Source organism: Lycium ferocissimum, chromosome 11 (assembly GCF_029784015.1).
Source record: "Lycium ferocissimum isolate CSIRO_LF1 chromosome 11, AGI_CSIRO_Lferr_CH_V1, whole genome shotgun sequence".
In the NCBI taxonomy this organism is placed as follows: Eukaryota; Viridiplantae; Streptophyta; class Magnoliopsida; order Solanales; family Solanaceae; genus Lycium; species Lycium ferocissimum.
In genome coordinates, this window is record NC_081352.1 from 18,767,514 (window position 1) to 18,790,863 (window position 23,350).

Consider the following 23,350-nt stretch of genomic DNA (forward strand, 5'->3'; position numbering starts at 1 on the left):
TTTTTGCTGAACTGAAGCAGTTTCCAACTCGAACATTCCCCAATTGATTTTCTAAGTCCTGAATTATGAATATGGCTTAGTTTAAAGGTACGAGGTGTCACAAAAGTGAAAGTGGAAAATGAAAGTTGTTGCAAAATTCATATTTTAAGATCTGACAATGGCAAGGAGTATACTTTTCATCAGTTCAGTCAATTTTGTGAGGAAGCCTGGATTGTACGTCAACTTACAGCTTCTTATACTCTAGAACAAAATGGAGTTAGTGAAAGAAGGAATAGGTTTATAATGGATATGGCAAGATGTATGTTGCACGAGAAAAATATGTCGAAGAAGTTTTGGGTGGAGGCAACAAACACAGTAGTGTTCCTACAGAATAGACTTCCCTCAAAGGCTGTGAAAGATCAAACTCCTTTTGAAGCAAGGTATGGGTACAAACCTCCACTGCATTTTCTTAAAGTTGTTGGTTGTCTTTGTTTTACTTATGTTCCTAAGGTTAAACGAGATAAACTAGACAAAAAGGCTACCTCGGGTATTTTTATTGGGTACAGTACTGTTTCAAAGGCGTACAGAATCTTTCAACCAGAAGTTGAGAAGATAGTTATTAGCAGAGATATCCATTTCCTGGAAAATGAAGAATGGGTTTGGGAAGACTCAAAGAGTTTTGTCCAGCAAACAAGCTCATGGTTAAACGAAAGGGAGGATGATCCACCAGTTAGGGGAACTCAGTTTCTCTCTGACATATATCAGAGATACAATATTGTAATATGTGAACTTGTTAACCCTGAAGATACTCTCAAAGACCCCAAGTGGAAAAATGCAATGAAGGAGGAGTTGTTTATGATTAAAAAAAATACGTGGCAGTTTGTTGACAAACCTCAAGTCAGAAAGGTAATTGGGGTAAAATGGGTATTTAGAACCAAGCTAAACGCTGATGGTTCAATCAACAAGCATAAAGCAAGGCTTATAGTTAAGGGTTATGCATAGATTTTTGGTTTTGATTATTCGGACACTTTTGCTCCGGTTGCTAGGCTCAACACAATCAGATTGCTTCCTACTATTTCTGCACAACGAGGCTGGAAAGTGCATCAAATGGATGTCAAATCGGCATTTCTTAATGGGATTCTTGAAGAAGAGATTTGTGTCGAGCAACCTGAAGGCTTTGTTATAGAAGAGAAAGTCTATTGACTACACAAAGCTCTTTATGGCCTAAAACAGGCACCAAGAGCTTGGTATAGTCGAATAGATGATTATTAACTTGGCCTCTATTTGAAAGAAGTCTTGCAGAATCCACACTGTATGTTAAACGCAATAACAGTGAGATTCTTATTGTTTCTCTTTATGTCGATGACCTTTTGATCACAGGGAGCAATACAAAGCTGACTGATGAGTTTAAGCTAGATATGATGCAAGCTTTTGAAATGTCTGATCTTGGTCTATGACTTATTTCATTGGAATGGAGATTACACAAGGAAAAGATGAGTTTTTTCTTTGCCAGAAAAAATACGCAAAGGAAAATCTCAAGAAATTCAACATGGAAAATGGCAAAGAGATGATTACTCCCATGAACCAAAAAGAGAAACTAAGCAAAGATGATGGAGCTGAAAAGGTGGAGGAAACATACTTCAGAAGTCTTATTGGGTGTTTGACGTATCTTACAGCAACAAGACCCAATATATTATATGTGGTCAGTGTTCTATCAAGGTTCATGCATTGTGCGAGTGAAGTACATTTGAAGGCAGCCAAAAGAATTGTGCGGTACATCAAAGGAACCATGACCTATGGAGTCAAGTTTCAGAAGACTAAACCTATGAAGCTTTTTGTGTATTCTGACAGTGATTGGGGTGGTTCCACAGATGATTTGAAGATACTTCAAGGCACTGTTTTAGTCTTGGTTCGGGAATTTTCTCATAGAGTTGTAAGAAATAGGAAAATGTGGCTCACTCCACTGCCGAAGCTGAGTTTCTGGCAGCTACAACAGCAGTAAATCAAGCATTGTGGCTGAAGAAAATTTTGGTTGATCTACATATGGAACCGACAGGAAGCATTGAAGTGTTCGTGAACAACCAAACACCAATAGCTATTCTCACAATCCTGTGTTTCATGGCAAAACTAAGCACTTCAATATCAAGTTTTTCTTCCTGACAGAAGTGAAAAAAGGTGGAGATATAGCTCTTGTCTACTGCAAGACGAAAGAACAATTGGCTGATATATTCACTAAGCCTTTACCAATCAGCAAATTCGAGCTTCTCAGACAAAAAATTGGAGTTTGCAGTTTCCAAAGCAAGGAGGAGTGTTAGGAATTTGCTTTAGAACTGTAGTAAATTTATTTTTACTTCTTTAGTTTTGAATAAGACTTAGTTAAATAGTTGTTAGCTATATTTTACTATTATTTACGAGATAGTTCTTAAAATCAGGATTCTGTGAATCTGCTAGGATTGTGTCTCCTTTTTTTGCTGCATTTGTTTTTCCAGGTTTTATATATGTAACCTGCAGCAGTAAATAAAATTTAAGTTCTTCTACTGCTATACTTCTCTGGTTTTCTCATATCTTTGTGTTCTTAAAATTACCAACACAAAGGACCATTTGAATTATGGCCTCAAAGTAATACCTTGTGGGATGGAATTATTTTAGTTTAATCTCTCCTATTCACTAATTTAATATTTGCTTATTTACAATCGAGACACTTTTTTATTTCCTTATCTATGATCGAGAGGCTATTTTATTTCTTCTTCTTTATTCTCGATGATCATGTGAAAAATTCTTGTTATAAGTTTTATGTATTGCTCGCCAATATTTTTGGGTTTTGAAACGTATTCACCAAAGCTGTCAGGTTACTTGCTTCACGTTCTCGACATTAGTCATTTCTTTGCTAGGAAAGAAGTGATTGAATCCCCCTCTCTTGTTTCAAGAGACTGTACTGTTTGTTAGAAGATTGGAGGATGATATCTCCAACACTTTGGCCATCAAAAGATGATGGAGGTTCAGACTTCAGACCACACAAGTCTCTATGGGTTGATTTTATGCAAGTTAAGTATTGCATAAGAGTCCATCCCGTGATTGAAGCTTGGACATCAGGCAACTTCCAAGTATGGAAACAATGTGATTTGGAGAATCAATAAAGGGAATTGTAGTCTATGGTGGGAGAACTCGACAGAAAATTGAGCTCTTGCCAGACTAAATCCGGGTTCTATTTCAAATTCAAAAAAATGTGCATAGACAACCATAATGAACTTGTATTATGATTTACTTCTATTGTACTATTTGTATATAAATCATTTATATTAGCACATAAACAGGGATTATACAACTCGAGAAATTTAATCTCTTGAGAGATTCATCTTGATTTTACAATAAATACCCTTTAATTCATGAACATAATAATTGAAGCCAACAAAAAAACTTAAAATAAATCTTACCGTTGGTGGTATGATACATCCCTGTAAATTAATATAGTCAACTCCTTAGTTTCTTTTCGAGTGAAAGCAAGTTAGCAAAACGGATAAGAGCTTCTTCATTGGTGCCCTCCCCATGAACTGGTTCATATTGGCCTGTCTCCAGGTTGACCCTTGACACTGGCTTTTTCAATAGATTTTCACCAATTTGCACAAGTGTCTCCATGTTTTTTGGGGTTGCTATATCCAATGATGCAGCATCCCCTATCAAATTATCATCCTGTCCAAAATATATATAGAAAGTCAACATGAAGGGAGTGCGTGTGTGCTCACGGTAGTAGCTTTTGTCTAGATTTTGTATATATATTAATAACATTACGAAATATCGAGAAATATTTTACTGTGAACTCAAGTATTATACATTGTATATTAACTTGAGATCGTAGTAGGAATTCGTAAACTTCAAATCCTTGATCCGCTTCTGTCCAGGGACCATTATATAAATAACAGGGTTAATTTAATGAATCGTCATCAAACTAAGCGTCGACTAAAACAAAGTAGATAATAAAAATAAATTTCACAACCAAAAAGTACAACTATTCATCAACCTGGTTCCAAGAATTACAATTAAAGTACCTCCACATATGATTATATTGTCAAATTAATAACATCAAATCCATAGAAAATGTGTCGTTGCTTCCGATTTTTACCCCCATTTACTCATATTTCGACCATTTCTTACTCCTAGTTAGATCGGACGGTGAAATATATATCAACAAACATAATATATGGAAGTTGAACTTAACTACGTGCCGATGAGGTAGTAGTGCTAATAACTATTTGATAGTGCTAATAATTATTTGACAAGTTTGTAATTTCCGCCGCCAAAATTTTGTTTTATGACTTTGCTTGAATAAACCCATATTAAGAAAGGAAGAATTTGCATCAGATATCTTAATTTCTACTCAAACATGGGTTTGATTCACATTCCATACATGTTATTAAAAAGATTTATCATCTGAAAATAGGGAAAAATGAAATCTTTGTCTAAAGAAATGTGTTGAGAAAGGGCATAAGTGATCTGCTTTTGTTCTGTAGAGGAGTTCTAGTGTCAGTGAACCTACTATTTGCTTTTTTTCAACACTTTTCTCATGCCTCTAGCCTAACATTAAACAAGCCTATAAAAGCTCAATTTTCTTTGGAGGAGTTCCAGTAGAGGAACAGAACCTAATACTTAAATTACTTGGTATCCCGCAGGGGTCAATACCAGTTAGGTACTTGAGGGTACCTTTAAGCACAAGAGGATTTCTTTGATTCAGTGTTAGCCTCTAGTAGAGAGGATGGTGGGGAGAATCACATCTTGGACAGCTAAATTTCTGTCATATGATGGTAGGCTCCAGCTTATCAAAAGCATCTTATTTGCACTGCAAACATTCTGGTGTAAAATATTCATCTTACCCAAGAAGATCATCAAGCAGGTGGAAAGTATCTGTAGAAGGTATTTGTGGACTAGAGAGAATGAGTTATGTAAGAAGGCTCTCTTAAAATGTTTGCCTGCCAAAGTCATGAGAGGTTTTAATGTGATGTGTATAGCTACCCGAAACAAAGCAGCAGTATGCAAACATTTCTGAAATTTGTGCAGGAAAAAGGACAGGCTATAGATCCATATTTAGTATGTCAAGGGGCAAAGTAAATGGGATCTCCATCCCAAATAGGCATCATGGGTGGTAGGGAAAATCTTTAAGGCCAGGGATACTTTTGCAAATGCAGGTTATTCACAAGATGAGATTCTAAACATGGAACAATTCTCTATTAAGAAGGTTTATAACAAGTTAAGGGAAGTATTTGTCAATGTGAAGAGGATGACTTGCAACAATTGTAGCCGTCCAAAGAGCATATTCATCCTACAACTACTTGCTCTGAGAAGAATATATACAAAAGACAGGCTTGCCAAATGGGGATTAATACAGAATAAGGTGTGCCCTTTGTGTGAGTATGTGGATGAATCCATAGATCATTACTTTTTGAATGCACATTCTCTAGTGTACTGTGGACAACATTGCTCAGATGGCAGGGAATTCATAGAATAGCAATGGATTGTCAACAGGAGATGAACTGGGAAGTCACTAATGCCAATGGCCAAAATGCAGTAGCAAATATATATAAGTTAATCCCGCGTGCCAATGTTTACCATTTAGGATTGAAAGGAACCAAAGGCAGTTCCAAGGGGAGAAGAGTACTATGAGGCAATTATGCAGATCTATTTTCCAGCAAGTTCACAGTAGAGGTGCTTGCTTTGTCAAAACTACAGGAATACTGAGAGGACTAGATTACTATCCTCATTGCTAACAGTTGTAATAGGCTGGAATTACATTAGTTGATAAATGATTGCTAGTTGTTTCTTTTTTTAACTGAAGCCTAACCAGTTAGATTTTTTGGATTTTTGCTCTTCACGTGTACAAAACTTTGCCCTGGTAATATATACATACAGTTACCAAAAAAAAAAAAATAGAACCTTTCAATGAGATAGTGCTTCTACGGTTCTACCTGAATCCTGAGGTAATTCTTTTCATTGCGAAGGGTTTGAAACATTGTTGAAACATGTATGTCCACCATATCAGCACTTGCATCGCTAAAAACATCTATTATTGGAGTGTCACCATTGTTGTATATCCAACCAAGTGAACCCCACTTTGAAGCCGACACTGCGTTATACTTCCCGTGGTGCTTGCCAATACCTGTGCCTAATGATAGAACCAACATTTTCTTGTTGTCCATTGTTTCCATGTCCTCATACTGATAGTTTCTCATCATTATTTCTTTTGAAATGTGTGTGATTGCCATCAGGGTCTATCAAAAAAGTTATATAAATTTGTAGTATGGAAATCTGTCGATATTGATTCAGCATAAGTAATTGATATGGAGTTTATGTTTTATGCACCGACAGTTTAAGTAATATTTACACAATCATATCACTTATAAAATAAATACATTTAAATTTCTATAATAAACATTAGTTATCGGTCGGAGGGAGCTCTAGGATTTAAGATTTATGGGTTCCTACAATGATCTCAAGTTAAAATACGACAATATTTGAGTTTGACTCAAACATTTATAGATTTAGTGAACTTCTTAATACATATACATAACTTGGGTTCACGTGAACATGTAGCTTACATGGGTAGATCCACTCATGTTCATCCCATGTATCTTAAAAAAAAAAATTACATTGATATCTTAAAAAATATTGACATCTCCATGAACATGGTAAAATAGTATAACTAACCTTCTATATATGATAGATCACATTGATATCTTAAAAAAAAAAAAAAATTACTCTGTATATCACTTAAACCCTTTGATATGAGTTTTAACTTAAATGCACCAACTCATTTGTAATATATCTGCACTATCAAGTCACATTTACTATAGCAAGTTATATGCCTTACCTTCATGATTACAAATCAAATCCTACTTTTTACGAAGCGTTATAAATATCTTTTGAATGACCCATTAGTTAAAGAAAAAATTATTTTGTTAGTGTATATAAGTTAAACTTTTAACATGTGCTTATATTCGTTCTTCCAAGAGTTTAATTTCGACAAATTGACATTATAAATAATTCTTTACACTATATTTATCACCTAAATTAAAAGATAATCACAAATAACCATTCACTTAAAGTAAAATTAGTAACCTGAAAAACAAGTAAAGTTACCTATAACATGTTAAAATACCCGTATATAAGTTAAATCCTTTATCTAAATGGATACTTACTGGATTATTTGCAGCTACAGCTCCATCAATAAGATCAAATGTGTGTGGTCTCCCTGCAGCATCCCTAGTCTCGAAATAGTGTATCGGGAAGTAGGTGGGGGCTGCAGATGTACTGAGGCAAATGTCGGACAATAGAGCATCCTTTGAGACATTCGCTTTGGCCTATAAACAAATTTGAATAACAATAACCATCATGTTCAATGTGTAGAAACATAAAAAGACTTATGTTTGGTACGACAAAAGTCATTTTTCAGAAAAAAAATATACGTTCTTGTGAAGAAGTCAATAGCTAGTGTTTGATTACCAAATCAAACGGTAGAAATTGACTTCCGTCGCTTATGAGTGGAAGTCCTTTCTTTACAGTTATCCTAAGTTTTAACTTCATATTATTACTCACTCCAATTAATGTAGTACTTATACATAATTATTGATCTTTAATAACACTCTTTAATTTGCTAATATTTTTATTCAACTTTTATATTTAAAAAAAATCCACTCACTAACCATGAAAAATAATTTTTCTAAGAGAAACAACTTTCATGAAAAATGAGTCTTGTCATACCAAACGCACTATAAAGAAGTTCCTCTAGATAAATAACACTGTACATCAACAGTAGTGAAGATAATGGGTTGAAAGCGCTTGATATCAAAAGCTGGAATGACTGTATGAGTTAACATCTGCTTTATAGTGAGGTTGCCTAATATTGAATCAACTAATAATCTCAAGTACTTGCCATCATACTTTGGTCCCCCAAAGAAATTTGCAATCTTATTCACGAAGCTGTTGCGCCTGCATATTACATATATATTTACATGTTTAAAAAAAAAAAAATTGTCCTTAGTACTTTGATCTTCAACAAAATTTTGGGAAATAATAACTCACAAGAATAATATTCACGGCATATAATGAGAACAAGAGAGTAACAAGGCACCAAATGCTTTTAGTGTGAAAAATATAATACTCGAGTTGAGCAATGTAATACATCTATGGTGAGAAATTTAACACTTGGTACTCTCCAAAGACTAGTAAAAACTTCAAAGAAATAACCGTATTTTATTCCACTCACCTCACTATATGCTACTCTCACTTTCTATTTTTTCACAGATTATTTTCTTACAGTGTCTGTGGATCACTCTCTATGCTCTATTGTTTGTCACTAATTTTTGTGTGTTTACACAATCACCCAAGAAAAAATAAAAGCCAGTTTTGTTTTTTCTATCATCAATATCTCCCACATAATCACTATCGCAAAATCCCACAAGGCTGAAATCATTAGAAGAAGAATAAAATAACCCAAAGTCAATTCTCTTAGGTAACACAAAGAACTCTGCTAGCAACCTTCAAGTGAATAGAAGTTGGAGCTTTTATGAAGCGATTTACTACTCCATCTTCAAATAGTATATCCTGTCTCTCATAGGTCAAGTATCTCAGACTTCCCACAAGACTTTTTAAAAGAGTGAAGTCCACTTTTTCTCCATCATCATACTTTGATAACTTTGTGTCATTCTCAATAGGTGTGTGTTCACAATGTTGCAACGAAGTATGTTAAACTTCTTCAAAATCTCCTTGTATAATTTTTTTGAGATATGAAGATGCCTTCCTCCATATGCTTCACTTCTAGGCCCAAGTAATATAACATGAGCCCTATGTTCGTCATCTAGAACTCAACAGACATAGTTTTCTTGAAAGCTTCAAATAAACTTGGGTTATCACCCACAGAAATAAGATCATCAACACAAAGAAAGACAAGCAAATTATCTCCATTAGAATGAACTTTAATGTAAAGAACATATTCATGGAGAAAACGAATAAACCTTTTTTCTTGAAAGCACTTGCCAATGCGACTACTCCACGCTCATGAAGCTTGCTTCAATCTATATAAAACTTTCTTCAACCTCAACACTTTATCTTCATAATTACTTACCACAAAGCTGGATAGTTGCTCAAATAGGCTTCCTCTTCAAGATATTCATTCAAGAATGCTGACTTGACGTCTAGTTGATGAATCATCCATTTCATTTGTGCCGCCAAATGTATAAAAAATAAATCGTGTCCATGCGGACAACAGGTACAAAGACTTCCTCATAGTCAATGTCATGCCTTTGCTTGTAGTCTTTAGTCACAAGTCTTTCCTCGTATCTCTCTACTTCTCCATGAGCATTCTTATTTTCTTGTATATCCACTTCACTCTAATGGCATGATGACCCTTAGGAAGAATTGTTAGCTCCCAAGTGTTGTATTTTCAATTGCCTTGATCTCCAGCTTCACATCTCGTCTCCACCTTTTATCTGTAACATATTTATTTAAGTTTTTTGATTCACTATCAGCAAAGAGAAAATACAAAAATTAAAAGTAGTAATCTCTCTAGTATCATCATACGGCTCTTGAATATTCCTCATCCTCTGGAGCCTTTCAGTTGAACTTATTTTAGAAGAAGGAGATGCCAAATTTGCTAAATAAGGATGTGAGGTTGCATCCTGTTTAGGTGTCATGGTCTCTTGTTCTTCTTCATCTCCAAATTATGGAAGAAAAACATATGTCCCTTCTTTCTAAGACCCTGAATTGCATGTCGCTTATTTATCAAATTCAACATCTTGACTCACCACCACTTTACTGTTGCTTGGGTTGATAATTTATAGACTTTTGAACTTGTGACATAGCTAATAAGTACATGCTTCACACTTCGATCATCAAATTTAGCTCTCTGTTATTGTGGTACATGAGCATAGACTATGCTCTCCAAAATTATTAAGTGCTTGACACTTGACTTTCTTCCACTCCATGCTTCTTGAGGACTTTGGTCTCACATTTCTTGTTGGAGACCTGTTACTCGAATAAAATTCATAAGAAACATCCTCGACCCAAAATTCCTTGGGCATACTCTTAACTTTCAACATATATCTAGCCATATTAAGAATTGTTCTATTCTTATTTCTTTGCAACTCCATTTTGTTGTGGTGAGTAAGGTACTATTATAGAAAGGTGGATTCCATGAGACTGACGAAATTCATTAACTTCTTTTGAAGTGAATTCACATCCTTTATCAGACCTTAAAGCTTTTATTTTATAGATGCTTTCTTTTTCCACAAGTGCTTTAAAAAATTTAAATGCAACAAAAGCTTCAAATTTTGCCTCAAAAAATAGACCAAAGTCGTTCTGCTGAAATCATCATTAATGAGAAAGAAGTATTTACTTTTACCAAAAGAATGTGAATTGATTGGCTAACACGAATTGGTATGAACAAGCTGGAGTGGCTTGGTTACTCTTGACGGTACTTCCTTCTAAAAACTCCTCCTTGCATGTTTTTCAAGAAGACAAGCTTCTCAGAAATGATCGAGATGGTTAATTGTAGGAATCCAATATACCATATTCTTTTCTTCCATTAACTTGAGTGCTTCAAAATTCACGTGCCCAAATCGCATGTGTCAACATCATGATTCATCTTTCACATTAGTCTTCAAACACTTTGCATCAATCATCTTAAGATTCAAACAAATATAACCTATTCTTTTTCATATGCACTTTACCAATAAAATTGTTAGTTGAATCTCTAAGCCAAAAATGCATATATTTCATATGAATATAGTATCCTTTTTCAAAAAGTTAGCGCAAATCCAAAATATTATTTTTCAATTTTGGCACATTATAAACATATTTAATCAACTTGTGGTCACCATTTTTAGAGGAGATTAGAATTGTACAGATCCCTCCAATTTGAATCTTTCTCCCAAAGACACATAACCTCTCACTGTTATATTAATCTCCACAAATCTGTCTTTGCATCCACACATATAATTACTTAATCCATTGTCCAAATACCACGAGAAAAAAATCATTTGCGTCTTCTTCCTTGAGTGCTAGCAACAATATTGACTCATCTTCTTCTTTCTCGTCGTTAGTAAGGTTAGCGTTTTCTTCAACCTTGCGACGACATTCCCAAGAGTAATGACCAAATTTATGGCAATTATAACACTCAATTTTAGAGCATACCTTCTTCCATTCATTTCTTGAAACTAACCACGTCCTCTTTCTCCTCTTTGTCAACGACCTCTGAATGTTTGGTAGCTTTGATCTTCATTGTTGAAGTAGTTAACATAACTTCTTCCTCTTTCACAACTATCATGGCCTCTTCCTCTTCCGTTCCCTCTATATATCTTGTCACTTCGATAACCTTTGAAGGATGCCTTCATTTCAAGAAGTTGCTCTAGTGGATCTTCTTGTCTCCTCTTGATTGTTTTTTCTTGGGCTTGTTAAGAATGCTCCAATTGATTCACAGTCATAGAGTCTAAATATTTAGACTCTTCAATAGAAAACACGGCATAATCAAATTTAAGTATTAAAGATTGAAGCATCTTCTGTTCCATGCATACATCGCCTATTTTCTCCCTGTACCTTCTTAATTGGTTCACAACAGCCATCACTTTTGAACAATACTTTAAAATGAATATTCGGTTCTTTCATTTTTAAAACTTCAAAATTGGTCCTTAGAGTTTGAAGTTTTATCTTCTTCACTTTATGAACTCTTTGGAAAGAATTTTGTAAAATCTCCCAAACTTTTTTTGAGGTGGTTACATCTGCCACCTTCTCAAATATGGCTTCATCCATGCATTGGTGGATGAGAGTGAGAACTTATTGATCCTTCTTCCTTGTCTTTGCCATGACATATTTTTCATTTTGGGGCAGAGTTTTCTAGTTATCAGGTTTTGTATACTCTTTGTCTACAATTTTCCACAATCTTGAGAGTCAAGAATGACTTTCATACTCAGACTCCCATTTCTCATTTTTATTGTAAGTCGGGGGTACTAAAAATACATTGGATCATTATTTGTTATAACTCTGATACCACGTTGTTGAGAAATAATAACTTAATAATATCCACGGAAAATAACATGAACAAGAGAGTAACAAGGTACCAACTTCTTTTAGTGTGGAAAATAGAATATTCGAGTTGAGCAATATAATACCACTATATTAAGAAATTTAACACTTGATAATCTCAAAAGACTACTACAAAACTTAAAAGAAATAACCCTGTTTTATTTCACGCACCTCACTGTGTGCTCTCACTTTCTATTTTTTCTCATAGATTATGTTCTTGCATTATCTTGTCTTGTTGATTACTCTCTCTGCTGAATTTGCTTCCCAATATTTTTGGTGTGTTTGAGACTGAGGAAAACTTCCTCTATAAAGGTCAACAAACTTGACCTCCAAAATCATAAAAGAAAAGCTAAAACAACGCTAAATTTGTTTTATTACAGCCAACGGATTTTCATAGACGCATGCCTATTACCAGAGCTATCAAATGAATAGACTCCACAAAGCATAGGCGAACTCAGATTTTAGGATTAACTATATCAAAATGGATATGGTATACTTAATATTTATGTTATTAATAAATTCTCTTGCATATGTTTAAGTATTGGAGTCGAAAATATTTTGTTGAGTTGAACTCGCTAAACTGGACTAGATCCACCTCTGATTCATAACAAAGAGATTTAAAAAAAAGGGATTATCAACTATCTTAACATGGATAAGTATAGTAGTTTACCGTCTTTGAGGAAAGATGTGAGGGCAGTGCTCCATGTAGAAGCTGGAGATATCTTTTGCTGCATATAAAGGGCGATTATCCCTGTTTGGAGCTGCGAGCATACTGGTTATTAATCCACCTGTGCTTGTTCCCGCAATTACATCAAAATAATCTGCAATTCTTGCATTTGGTCCATCAAGCTTCTAACATATCCAAGTATGTTGAGGATCATTAGACTATGAATTCAGTTATATACAATGATAATGTAAAAGAATTTACAGTTTAGCTTTTATGCACTTATACCAAAAAATAGTTTTTTCATTATCAATTTTTACTTAAAAAAATAATTACGGGTGATCGTCATTAATAGTGACAAAGTAAGTAATCAAAAAATAAAATATGTTACCTCCAACCATAGGTTATTGTACACTGGTTGGTGTAAATATTCACTACGTTGCAGTGAACAAAATCCACAACTTATTATAGCAAGCTAGTTATCATTTTTTCAGAATATCAATTAATGTTTATTATAAAAATTTACATTTAATTGCCTTATAAGTGATATGAACCTAAACACTTAACTATGATTTGGTGTAAACACGGCGCCAGTAAAGTTTTACCCTTAGACTATAGACAATTTGCCAAAAATTGAGGAGAAAAGAAGTACTTCCTTTGCCCAATTTGTCCCTAAAAGAAAAGTTTGTCCCAAAAAGAAAAGACTAACTTTTATTTAAAAATAATTAACTAAACACTACTAAAACATCTCTATTTTCCATTGAATTTCCCACTGAGAAATGTTCAGTGTTTACTCCCACCGTTTCATACGAAAAATTAGGAAGTTTCCCACCGTTTAAATGAGAATCTGTTTCTCACCATGTGTTTTCCCGTGAGCTGGTTCGGTGGGAAAATCATATTTGGTAGCACAAATTTCCCACTGACATTCGGCGGGAAAAACCTCTATTTCTAGTAGTGAAACTTCATATTATATCCCTAATGACATGATTTTATAGTCACACAAATATTAATGACATATTTTAGGACGCGAGTTTTAAAAGCTTACCTAATTTTGTTGTTTAAATTCTATATCCAATCAAAAATCATGACATAAATTGGGCGGAGGAAGTACTTAGCGCAGCAAAAAAAAAAATGTCATAAAGTACCTGGAGCTTGGATTCAAGAAAGGCAAGAAGGGTTCCAGGAATAATGCCTCTAATTCCACCTCCATCAATGCTCAACACTGTCACCAATTTCTTTCCATTGCTACCACCACAAACACTTCTTCCAGATTGCAAAACTTGAAGGGTCACTAACAGTGTTAGTGCACCTAAGAAAGTTAACCTCCCCATTATATATAACAAAGTGCTATCCTATGTGTTTTTTATATTTATAATTGAAAGAGAGCACAGTTAATGGCATAGCTACCACCAGAGACTTCTTCAGATGTGATTTTAATTTGTCGTCCTCTTGATTTTTAAATATCTTCCACCCATACCCGTGATTTACTTTATCACGTGACAGTCTTTTTCCTTGTCCAAAATTGATTTGACTTTATCTACGGTAAATATTTAACGGTTGTTTAAACTGTCTAATCGTATTATGTTGAGTGATTTATAAAAGTGAGGATGCATGTTATCCAATCATGACTAAGTGTTAAAATGCAATGTACAAGCAAATGTCATACATCTATTACTTTATGAGACGGGGTGGAAAATCTTTTGTGAGAGGAGCAGGGTGGAGGAAGGAAGGGCCAATTTGAACACCCTTCGACGGAAAATTACATTGTGTATATATAATTAAAATTATATTTTATTATATAGTAGACGTTGAACCCCTTTTTACTTTTTCGTGTATTTACTTTTTTATATTTGAACCCCCTTAATGAAAATCCTGACACGTAAATTTAGTAGTCCAAATTAGTACTATTTTCGACGTGAATTATAAATTTATGTACAAAAATTCCATCAAAATTGCAATGAATCGTATATCTGCTCGTAATATAAAAATGCAATGAGTTTAATGCTAAAAACGTTAAAATTTGAATTGTAAATTCTAAATTCGCCTATGACTATGGCATGTTATGGATAATTGTCTTAAGGCGCAAGGGGTAAATTTTGGTTTAAATATGATGAGATTATGCATGCTGGGCCCTTTGGATCTTATTTTTTGGTTTGATATATACATTACCACAATTTTATATGGCACATATTAAAGTGAATTCATTTGACTAGTCTCTTTTAGACATGTACACGAAAGAGTGTCTCTCTAAAAAGTAGGTAGAAGCTCATACTCTATTTCCTTATCTTGCTTACCTTTGGATCAGTTATCAATGATATAATTGAAAACAAAAATAACAAGTTGTTAAACGACGTGGTTCATGGTGGCATTTATATTCGTTGTTAATAGGTGACGTTAAATTTCATATACTCGGTCTATCTTAGAATACTTGTCACTTTTCGCTTCTCGAAAGTTATATTAAATAAATTCTAATCAATATTTTAGGATATATGTTTAATCATATTAATATGAAAAAAAATTACAACTTATAGTAATTTTCAAATAATTTTGAAATATCTAACTTTTAATTTTAAAATATTGAACTAATATAATTTAGTTTAACTCTAAAATTGCACCTCGAGAAGCAAAATGTGACAACTACTTTGGGACTGGAGAAGTATCTACTTTGACTATACCAACAATTATTCGTGTTTGAAGCACAATGTCATATTATTTTTATGGATGGCTACTCAATTCTCATTTTTTATTATATAAAAATCATTAAATTATATATTATATAAAAAGAGACACCCTAATTTATCTAAATATCACGAAAGGAAGACTATATTCTTTTTGTAATAAAAAAAATTACTCAACTGTATTTAAGCAACACAGAAAGTCATTAGAAGAAATAAAACAGACATTTTATATTATACGTAGGTAAAGTTGAAATACAATTCGTTTCCACAAAAAATATTTAGTGACATTCTGTGGAACTTAGGTATAATTGAATATTTTTTATTACAAAAAATAGTTTAATGACTTTCAGTAATAGTTAAGCAATATTAGGTGAAATTTAAGTTATACGAATAATTTAGTAATTTCCAATGTAATAAATAAAAATTAAGTGGCTGTTTGTGAAATTACCCACACTATATATATATATATATATATAGGAGAATAACCTATATATATATATATATATATATATATGGTTATTCTCTTAACTTCTTAATAACCTCGATGGATTAACTTTCGTAAATTCCATATATATATATATATATATGGTTATTCTCTTAACTTCTTAATAACCCGATGGATTAACTGTAAATTTCTAGGTTTTAAAAAGTAGTTTTAATGTCCAAATGATAAAGGACGATGTTGGCCGTGGTTCGGGGTGTGGTTAAAGAAACATCGTTATTAAGAACAAAGGTTAAGAGAAAGAGATGAACAGTATAACAAGATTCGTGACTGGACAGAGTCGCATTAAGTAAAAAAAAAAAAAATTCTCTTTTTGTTGTTCACTTAACAACCAAACGCGCTCACTTATTAATTCTAACCTTGGTACTATTATTTCTATTTTCTTTATTATTTCTAATATTAATGAAATTATAGTAATATTTTGTTGTAGTATTATTTGATCCGATTTAGCGTTAGGTATATAAAGAAGATTGTTATTAAGAACAAAGGTTAAGAGAAAGAGATGAACAATATAACAAGATTCGTGACTGGACAGAGTCCAGATTAAGTTAAAAAAAAAATACAACATATAAACAAGATATATGTTGTTAAAGAAGACTATTATTAAGTACAAAGGTTAAGAGAAAGAGATGAACAGTATAACAAGATTCGTGATTGGACAGAGTCCAGATTAAGTAAAAAAAAATTAAATGGATTGGCGTTATGGGCACTCCATCTGTTTGTGCATCACTTTTAACTCCCGTTTCTTTATCCACATCAACAACAGAAACCGGATCATTAATTGGCAACCCCAATTTTGCCTCAATCTAAAACAATAAAAACATGGTTCAAATAAATTTACGGGTGCAGAAAAAACAAATACCGATGCTTGTAAATTTATTTGAACCATGTTTTTATTGTTTTATAGGCCGAGTGTTGGGTTAATTAATGATCCAGTTTCTGTTGTTGATGTGGATAAAGAAACGGGAGTTAAAAGTGATGTACAAACGGATGGAGTGCACATATATATATATATATATATATATATATATATATATATATATATATGGTTATATACAGGGGCGGAGCCACATGGGCTCCAGGGGGTTCATCCGAACCCCCTCGGCGAAAAATTACAGTGTATTTTCAAAGTTAAAATTATTTTGTTATGTATATATAATAGATGTTGAACCCCCTGACTTCTTCGTGTATTTACCTTTTAGAATTTTTAAACCCCTGGATGAAAATCCTGGCTCCACCACTGGTTATATATATATAGCCATGGCTGTAAATCACTTTATAGCCATGTCGTTTGGACTGACACCCCAAGGAGAAACGAATAATCAACCTGTGTAACTTTATATACTAGTATAATATTGTAAAATTAATTAGTCACTTAAAAGTTTACTGCAATGACCAGTTATTAAAAGTCAGATATGTAACCTTAAAAACAAAACAACTTGCCTATTACATTATGTTAAAAGACACATTTAAATAGTCAGTATACGTAAACTAAATACTCCCTCTGTTTTAATTTATATGAACCTATTTCCTTTTTAGTCCATGTCAAAATGAATGACCTCTTTAATTTTTTAATTTGGAAACAAATTCACTTTATGAAATGATTTACAGCCACACAAATATTCAAAACTTATTTTTAACCACAAGTTTCAAAAGTCTTCACTATTTCTTAAATGTCGTGGCCAATCAAATGGATTCACATAAATTAAAACGGAGGGAGTATATAATAATTAGATAATGAAATAGAGTGAAAGACAGAAAGAATGACAAGTTGGAATATATGGAGAGCCTCGTTCTAGCATTTGGCCTGCATACAAATACACAATTCATGCAGTCCCGTGACCAAGTGCATATATATTACTTTACATTTTATGGGTTTTTTCTTCTAGTTTGTTAAAAAGAACGATATTATTTTTATATTTGGTGAAAATTTTAACTTAAACCTTTTTAAATTAATGCTTAATGACTTTTTATAGCCACATAAGTATTATGGTATGTTTAGATTACAGATTTCAAAAATCATTTTTTCTTAAATTTCGTGCTAAGTCACCAACACATTAATAATTTATTATGCGTTCTAAAATATAATAGCCCTCAAGTGCTGGGTGTGGAAATTTATTAAGGAAATTCAAAACAAAATACTTTATACTATATTTAAGGAATTCAATAGTTTACACACACACACTGATTTTTTTATCTATATGCAAAAATTTAAAGATTCATTTTAGGTTATTGATGCATGGTTTCCCCGAAAGTCTTAACTTCTGAGAAAAAAACAAATTTCCGACTGAATTTGTCAGAAATCAGCTCTTCGAAAAAGTTTTTGATGGATTTTTTCTAGCAAATCCCTTAACGACTAGCCAATTTCTTACGAAACGTCCATCAAAAATTCACCTTTTTTTTTTAGTAGTGTTTTTTCCTTTAATCTTTGCCAGTCGGTGTAGAAGCAATTACATTAATCTTGTTGGAGCAAGAGTAATTTTTGGTTATTGATAAAAAGACTCAAAACAGAGAGGAAAATTTAAAGAGAAATCTTGGAAGATTTTTGTTAAATAAAATATCTGGAAATATATGGCTGTACTGATTTTTGGAATGATAGAAAACGTCAACCACAATAAACTATCACAATAAAATAGAGAAACAAAGAAAAAGATGGAACAAGGCCGCCTTCTATGGCTAACATTTCCATCAACCTCCCAAAATTCAAGCACACTCTAATATCCTTCAATAAAATCACTAACTTATCTTCACTCTCTAATTTTCCACACTCAAAAGTTGATTTCCATAACCAATATTATCATCAATTCAAGGAGACCAACACCACATCGTATAATTACCGTCTTTGTTCTCGAAGAAGTTTTGTGGAAGACGAAGATGAAGACGAACTAAACTCAGAAAATTATAGTTTCCAAGAAGCTGTGGCACTTTTTAATAGCAGAGATTATTACAGGTAAAGGTAACAAATGGGTGGGTCAAATAAATAAACAATTCGTTACATAACGTGTTCAAAGCTTGCTTAGGTCAAAATTAGTTCAGTCTCCATTCTCCCATTTCTATTTTTGCTTTTGAAAAAATAGCGAAAGTTAATCTATTTTTCGTAAATTATTAGCTTAGTTTCTTTTAAACTTACACAATTTCCAATTTTCAAATTTGAAATATATGCTTGGACTTGAATCGCATTATGACCTGTTAGGTTACACTATTTAGTCCTGTTTTGACCCTTTTGAGGTCACTCATTAAACTATATATGTTCCCATTAGTTCAGTTGGACTAAATTTTGCCTTCAAAAGTAATAGGATTAATTTTTCTTTTATTGCAGACAAATTTGGTCAACTAGACTAATGGGAACAGAATTTAAATAATGTCTTCAGAAAACTGTAGTTTATGCAAATAACCTTAATACAATCCGTTTAAACTTAGACAGATTAAACAGGTTACTGAAAAATGAGTTTGTGTTGCACCTCTGGCAGATGTCATGACGTTCTTGAAGCTCTTTGGAACCGATCCCAAGAACCGAATCGAACTCTACTTCATGGAATTCTTCAATGTGCAGTAGGATTCCATCACCTCTTCAACCAAAATCACAAAGGAGCAATGATGGAATTGGGAGAAGGGCTATGCAAGCTTAGAAAATTTAACTTTGAAAATGGACCATTTTATGAGTTTGAAAAAGAAATTTCAGAAGTTTTGGATTTCATATATAGAACACAGCTAGAACTTGCTGCTTGTGGTGATGATATTTGTGTAACTATGGATCAATCTGAAAGATCATATCAACTTCTTGGTGGCTTTGGAGCAGGACAACTACTTTATAGTTTGGCTAGTTACCAAGATGACAATTACCTTGTTTTCACTTCCGGAAAATATCATGGCAATGTAGAACAACTTAGGATAAAACTTCCAACGATTGATGCTTCTGAAGAAAATCTTAAGGAGTTGGAGTATATTTAATACGTTACTTTCATCTGAGTAGAATTATTCGGTATCTGTGCAGGTGAAGAGCAACAGATACTCGGTGAAATAGTTGAGGTTTATGCAATTTTATGACACGTTACTTCCCTTGTTCAATGTACAAATGTGTGTACTATCCTTTTTTCGTTATTCTTTTGTTGTTCTGTTAAAAGAGTACTCGGTTTCTGTCTTGCTTTATTTATAGTTAACTTGGATTTAGATTTATGGTGTTATTATATATTGCCCGAGGCAAGATACAAAATCAAGAAGCAAATAATTACCGCCATGTGAAGTTGAGAAGAAATTTTTGGAAAACACCGAAATGGATTAGCACTTAGAAAACACCCAAAATAAACTGCAGAAGTCACTGTTTTGCACTCGCAAAGCACTGAAATCGTATCTCAGTAGTTGGTGCCTTTCCACTACGAAGTACCTCCATAGCATCGAATGTCGCAGCCCCCGCGTAAATAGGAAAGGACGAAGGGTTGTTTTGTCCTAGACTTTTTCTACCGCTTATAAAAAGTTTCTAACCTAGTTTTGAAGAGGTGTTCCATCTTGTAACTTCTTTTGCCTTGATAATAAAGTGTCGATCATTCTCTGTAGACGTAGGATCACATCAATCCGAACCATATTAATTATTGTATTTTTTTAATTATTTTTCTGCTAACATTTGGTATTCAAAGCCTTCGGATCCTGAGATCTAGAAGGCCAGGAGCTATGGCATCCATGATCAAGATCACTACATGGTCACAAAAAGAAGGATCATTCTATGTCTTGGACAATTCATATCCTGATGCTACAAAAGTGTCCGAGAAGAAGAGGGAGGCAAATCCGTCAAGTGCGACTCCATCTTTATCGAAAAATATGTTAGGTGAAGTCAATACCAAAGAAAAGACAAATTTGTGGAAGAAACTTGAAAATTTGTACCCCCAAAAAAAATCTGTAACAACTAGAATGTTATAAAGACGGTGTTTGCACACCTTCAAGATGAAGACAGATATAACTTTACAAGATCATATTGATGCTTTTAATAAATTGGCTACGATCCACATATATTAAAGTGGGAGATGAAGAACTAGTGTGCATTCTACTATTTTCATTAATACCAGCTTACAAAGATATAGTTAATTCAATGACGTAGAGTAAAAGTTTGTTTACCCCGTTTGTAGGTGACGATTAAATTTGTAAGGGGTAAATAGAATATGTGGATGAACCTAATCTTTAATAATATGAGATCCTATATATATAATGTACACTAGTGAGTAATAGCAAATATTATTAAACAATAACGATCAAAACCGGAAAAGGGAGAGTTAGCCGACGAAGCTGATTGGTCCAGCTTGGGAATACTTCCTATCTCCGGTCCAAAATACTTGAAGAAATAAATATGATCTTCTGCTTGATTACAATTTTTTGAATAGTAAAAGCTAACCTAAAAAAAGGAAAGGATAGCCCTCTATTTATAGGCCACAATCAATGGCCCTTAGTACAATGCTAAAAAGTCTTTCTAGTAAAACCCTAAAATGGATAAGGCCGGCCCGTACGGTCTGACGCCCATACTATTGTCAGCGCAAGTGGTGGAACGGTTAGGTGACGCGTGGCTTGCTCCATAACAGATTTGCCGAACCCATGTAGAGCGTGTTATTTAGGCCCGGATTCACCGTGTCCGGTGAAACTTTTCTCGGCGTTGAAGCAAAATTGATTATGTTCGAGACCCCTGGGTTCTATCCTTTGCTCCGGTTTCCCTCGAATACAAGTCTATCCGATTTTTACCGTATATAGATAGTCCCCACACTTTCCGGGCCAAAGTTATACCGAAGTGATGGGAAGTGAAAAAATTTCTTCTAGAGATTTCTTCAGTAAGTTTATTCTTTCCTTAAAAATAAGGGGGAATCGTAACGTCTATTCACGCCACGTCCTTCTGACTTGCCCACGTGTCTAATTCCGAATGGCTAACTTCAATAACCGCCTCAGGGTCACGTCGCTTTAATCACATCTCATTAAATTTTCAGACACGTGTCCTTTCTCTATTGGTCGGCTTCGGTAATCGTCACAGTGACTCTCCTATATAATGGAGTTCTTTGTTGCATTTTTTACTTTTCACCTCTCATTTTCATCTTTTCTTAACTTCGCTTCTTTTCTTTATCTGCTTCATGATCTCGAAATCTCCTTATCTTTAACCATCATATCTTCAAATCTTTATCTCTTTTAAACCAAGCCTTCATATCTCCAAGCCCAGCCTTCAAATATTCATCCCAAGCCTTCATATCTTCATCCAAGCCTTCAAATCTTTATATTTACTCTTCATACATTCATATTTGATCAGAATGTCAACGAACACCGACTCTGCTTCCCAGAACATATCCTCAGTTTCTTCCCCAAATGCCGAACCTGCTCCCAAACCCCGGGGTAAAGTACTTTTTCAACCGGCGGCCTAAAACATTAGTCTTGTGGGCCTCAATTTCAACCACCAATTTTTGATGGTAAAAGCGGTGCGGAGACTTCGGACGTGGGTTTCAATGTAAGACGTTACCCTCGTCGATCCTGGAAAAACGTCTTCCCGAGTTCGGTGAGCGGGTCGGGACAACCGCCCCCCGAAATACAAATTTTGTTCCTGGTGATGACGAATCTGTCACCGATTTCAAAGAAGGGTTTTTATACATTTATACGTATCCGTTCACTCTCAAGTTCAAGCCTCCGATTGATCCGGTTATTCTCGAGATGTGCCGAACATATAATGTGTGCCTTGCCCAGATTGGCCCGAGTATTTGGAGGGTCGTGGCCTGTCTTCGTCTTTTGGCAATTAAAGTCAACCAAGAATTCACGTTGGCACACTTCATCGGCTATATTGCCCGAGAATCTTTTGCGGGGGTGTGATAAAGGTCTCCAAACGAGGCAAAAATCCAATTCTTTCCAGTGTTGACGAGGACAGGGATAGAGGCTGGCTCGAGCGTTTTGTCCGGGTTAGGACCGTGGACATTATACCGGCCGATTATATGCCTTTTCCTGAAAAGTGGAACAACAAACGTAAGTTTCTTAGATTTGCCTTTTCCACGTACCTTCGAGCATTTTCTTCTTCTTCTTCCTTTTTTTTTTCCTTCTCTCTCCTTGTTTTTTTAAATTATTTTTTCCAATATTTCAGCCGAAGCATGGCTTTCACCCACTATTCCGGGTTTTGCCGAATGGATTGAAGAAATCTTCGGTCAACATTTGGTAATGAAGAACTACACGGCGAGATTTTGTCTCCACACCGTGGTCGCGCAAACCATGAATTTTCTCTCTTATTTTGACCCTTGTCATATTTTCTGTCTCGTCTTTTCTTGTTTAACAGCAATTCCAGGCTTGGGTAAGGTGCAGCTGGAACCACGAGCGCGCCCGGCGGACGAGCCATGACTTAGGGTGGTTACCGACACGGTCGGCTGACTTATTCAACGCAGTGAAAGAAAAGAAACCTGGGCCAAAGACGAAAAGAAGAAGAAAAGGTGGGAAAGATATTCGGGGAGGGGGGAG

General features: G+C 34.3%; 2 protein-coding genes across 5 annotated transcripts; one reads left to right on the forward strand and one right to left on the reverse strand.

Moving 5' to 3' along the window:
- Positions 1-3,212: 3,212 nt before the first annotated feature.
- On the reverse strand, positions 3,213-14,087 carry LOC132036256 (patatin-like protein 3). Of its 4 annotated transcripts, none has more exons than XM_059426546.1 (6): positions 13,855-14,087; positions 12,716-12,894; positions 7,773-7,956; positions 7,167-7,328; positions 5,937-6,239; positions 3,213-3,669 (listed from the first exon to the last, which is right to left on the reverse strand). In XM_059426546.1, the coding sequence occupies exons 1-6, from the start codon at positions 14,038-14,040 to the stop codon at positions 3,451-3,453; spliced, it is 1,233 nt and encodes a 410-aa protein (XP_059282529.1). In that variant the 5' UTR covers positions 14,041-14,087; the 3' UTR covers positions 3,213-3,450. The 4 variants fall into 4 exon arrangements, with proteins under 4 accessions (XP_059282529.1, XP_059282528.1, XP_059282531.1 ...); XM_059426545.1 differs by having other exon boundaries at positions 12,716-12,897; positions 13,855-14,086; XM_059426547.1 differs by lacking the exon at positions 3,213-3,669 and adding an exon at positions 4,314-4,943 and having other exon boundaries at positions 12,716-12,897.
- A 4,425-nt stretch (positions 14,088-18,512) lies between these two features.
- On the forward strand, positions 18,513-19,996 carry LOC132036257 (uncharacterized). The gene is made up of 2 exons (XM_059426549.1): positions 18,513-18,839; positions 19,360-19,996. The coding sequence occupies exons 1-2, from the start codon at positions 18,562-18,564 to the stop codon at positions 19,838-19,840; spliced, it is 759 nt and encodes a 252-aa protein (XP_059282532.1). The 5' UTR covers positions 18,513-18,561; the 3' UTR covers positions 19,841-19,996.
- Positions 19,997-23,350: the final 3,354 nt, after the last annotated feature.

What these genes read in the sequence shown, in the direction of transcription:
- LOC132036257 (XM_059426549.1), top strand. Translation starts at nt 18,562, where the DNA reads ATGGCTAACATTTCCATCAACCTCCCAAAATTCAAGCACACTCTAATA. An exon ending in AATAGCAGAGATTATTACAG is followed by an intron (nt 18,840 to 19,359) that starts GTAAAGGTAACA and finishes CACCTCTGGCAG; the next exon opens with ATGTCATGACGTTCTTGAAG.
- LOC132036256 (XM_059426545.1), bottom strand. Translation starts at nt 14,040, where the DNA reads ATGGGGAGGTTAACTTTCTTAGGTGCACTAACACTGTTAGTGACCCTT. An exon ending in TTATCTTCACTACTGTTGAT is followed by an intron (nt 7,329 to 7,772) that starts GTACAGTGTTAT and finishes ATTTGTTTATAG; the next exon opens with GCCAAAGCGAATGTCTCAAA. An exon ending in AGAATTACCTCAGGATTCAG is followed by an intron (nt 3,670 to 5,936) that starts GTAGAACCGTAG and finishes TATTTTGGACAG; the next exon opens with GATGATAATTTGATAGGGGA.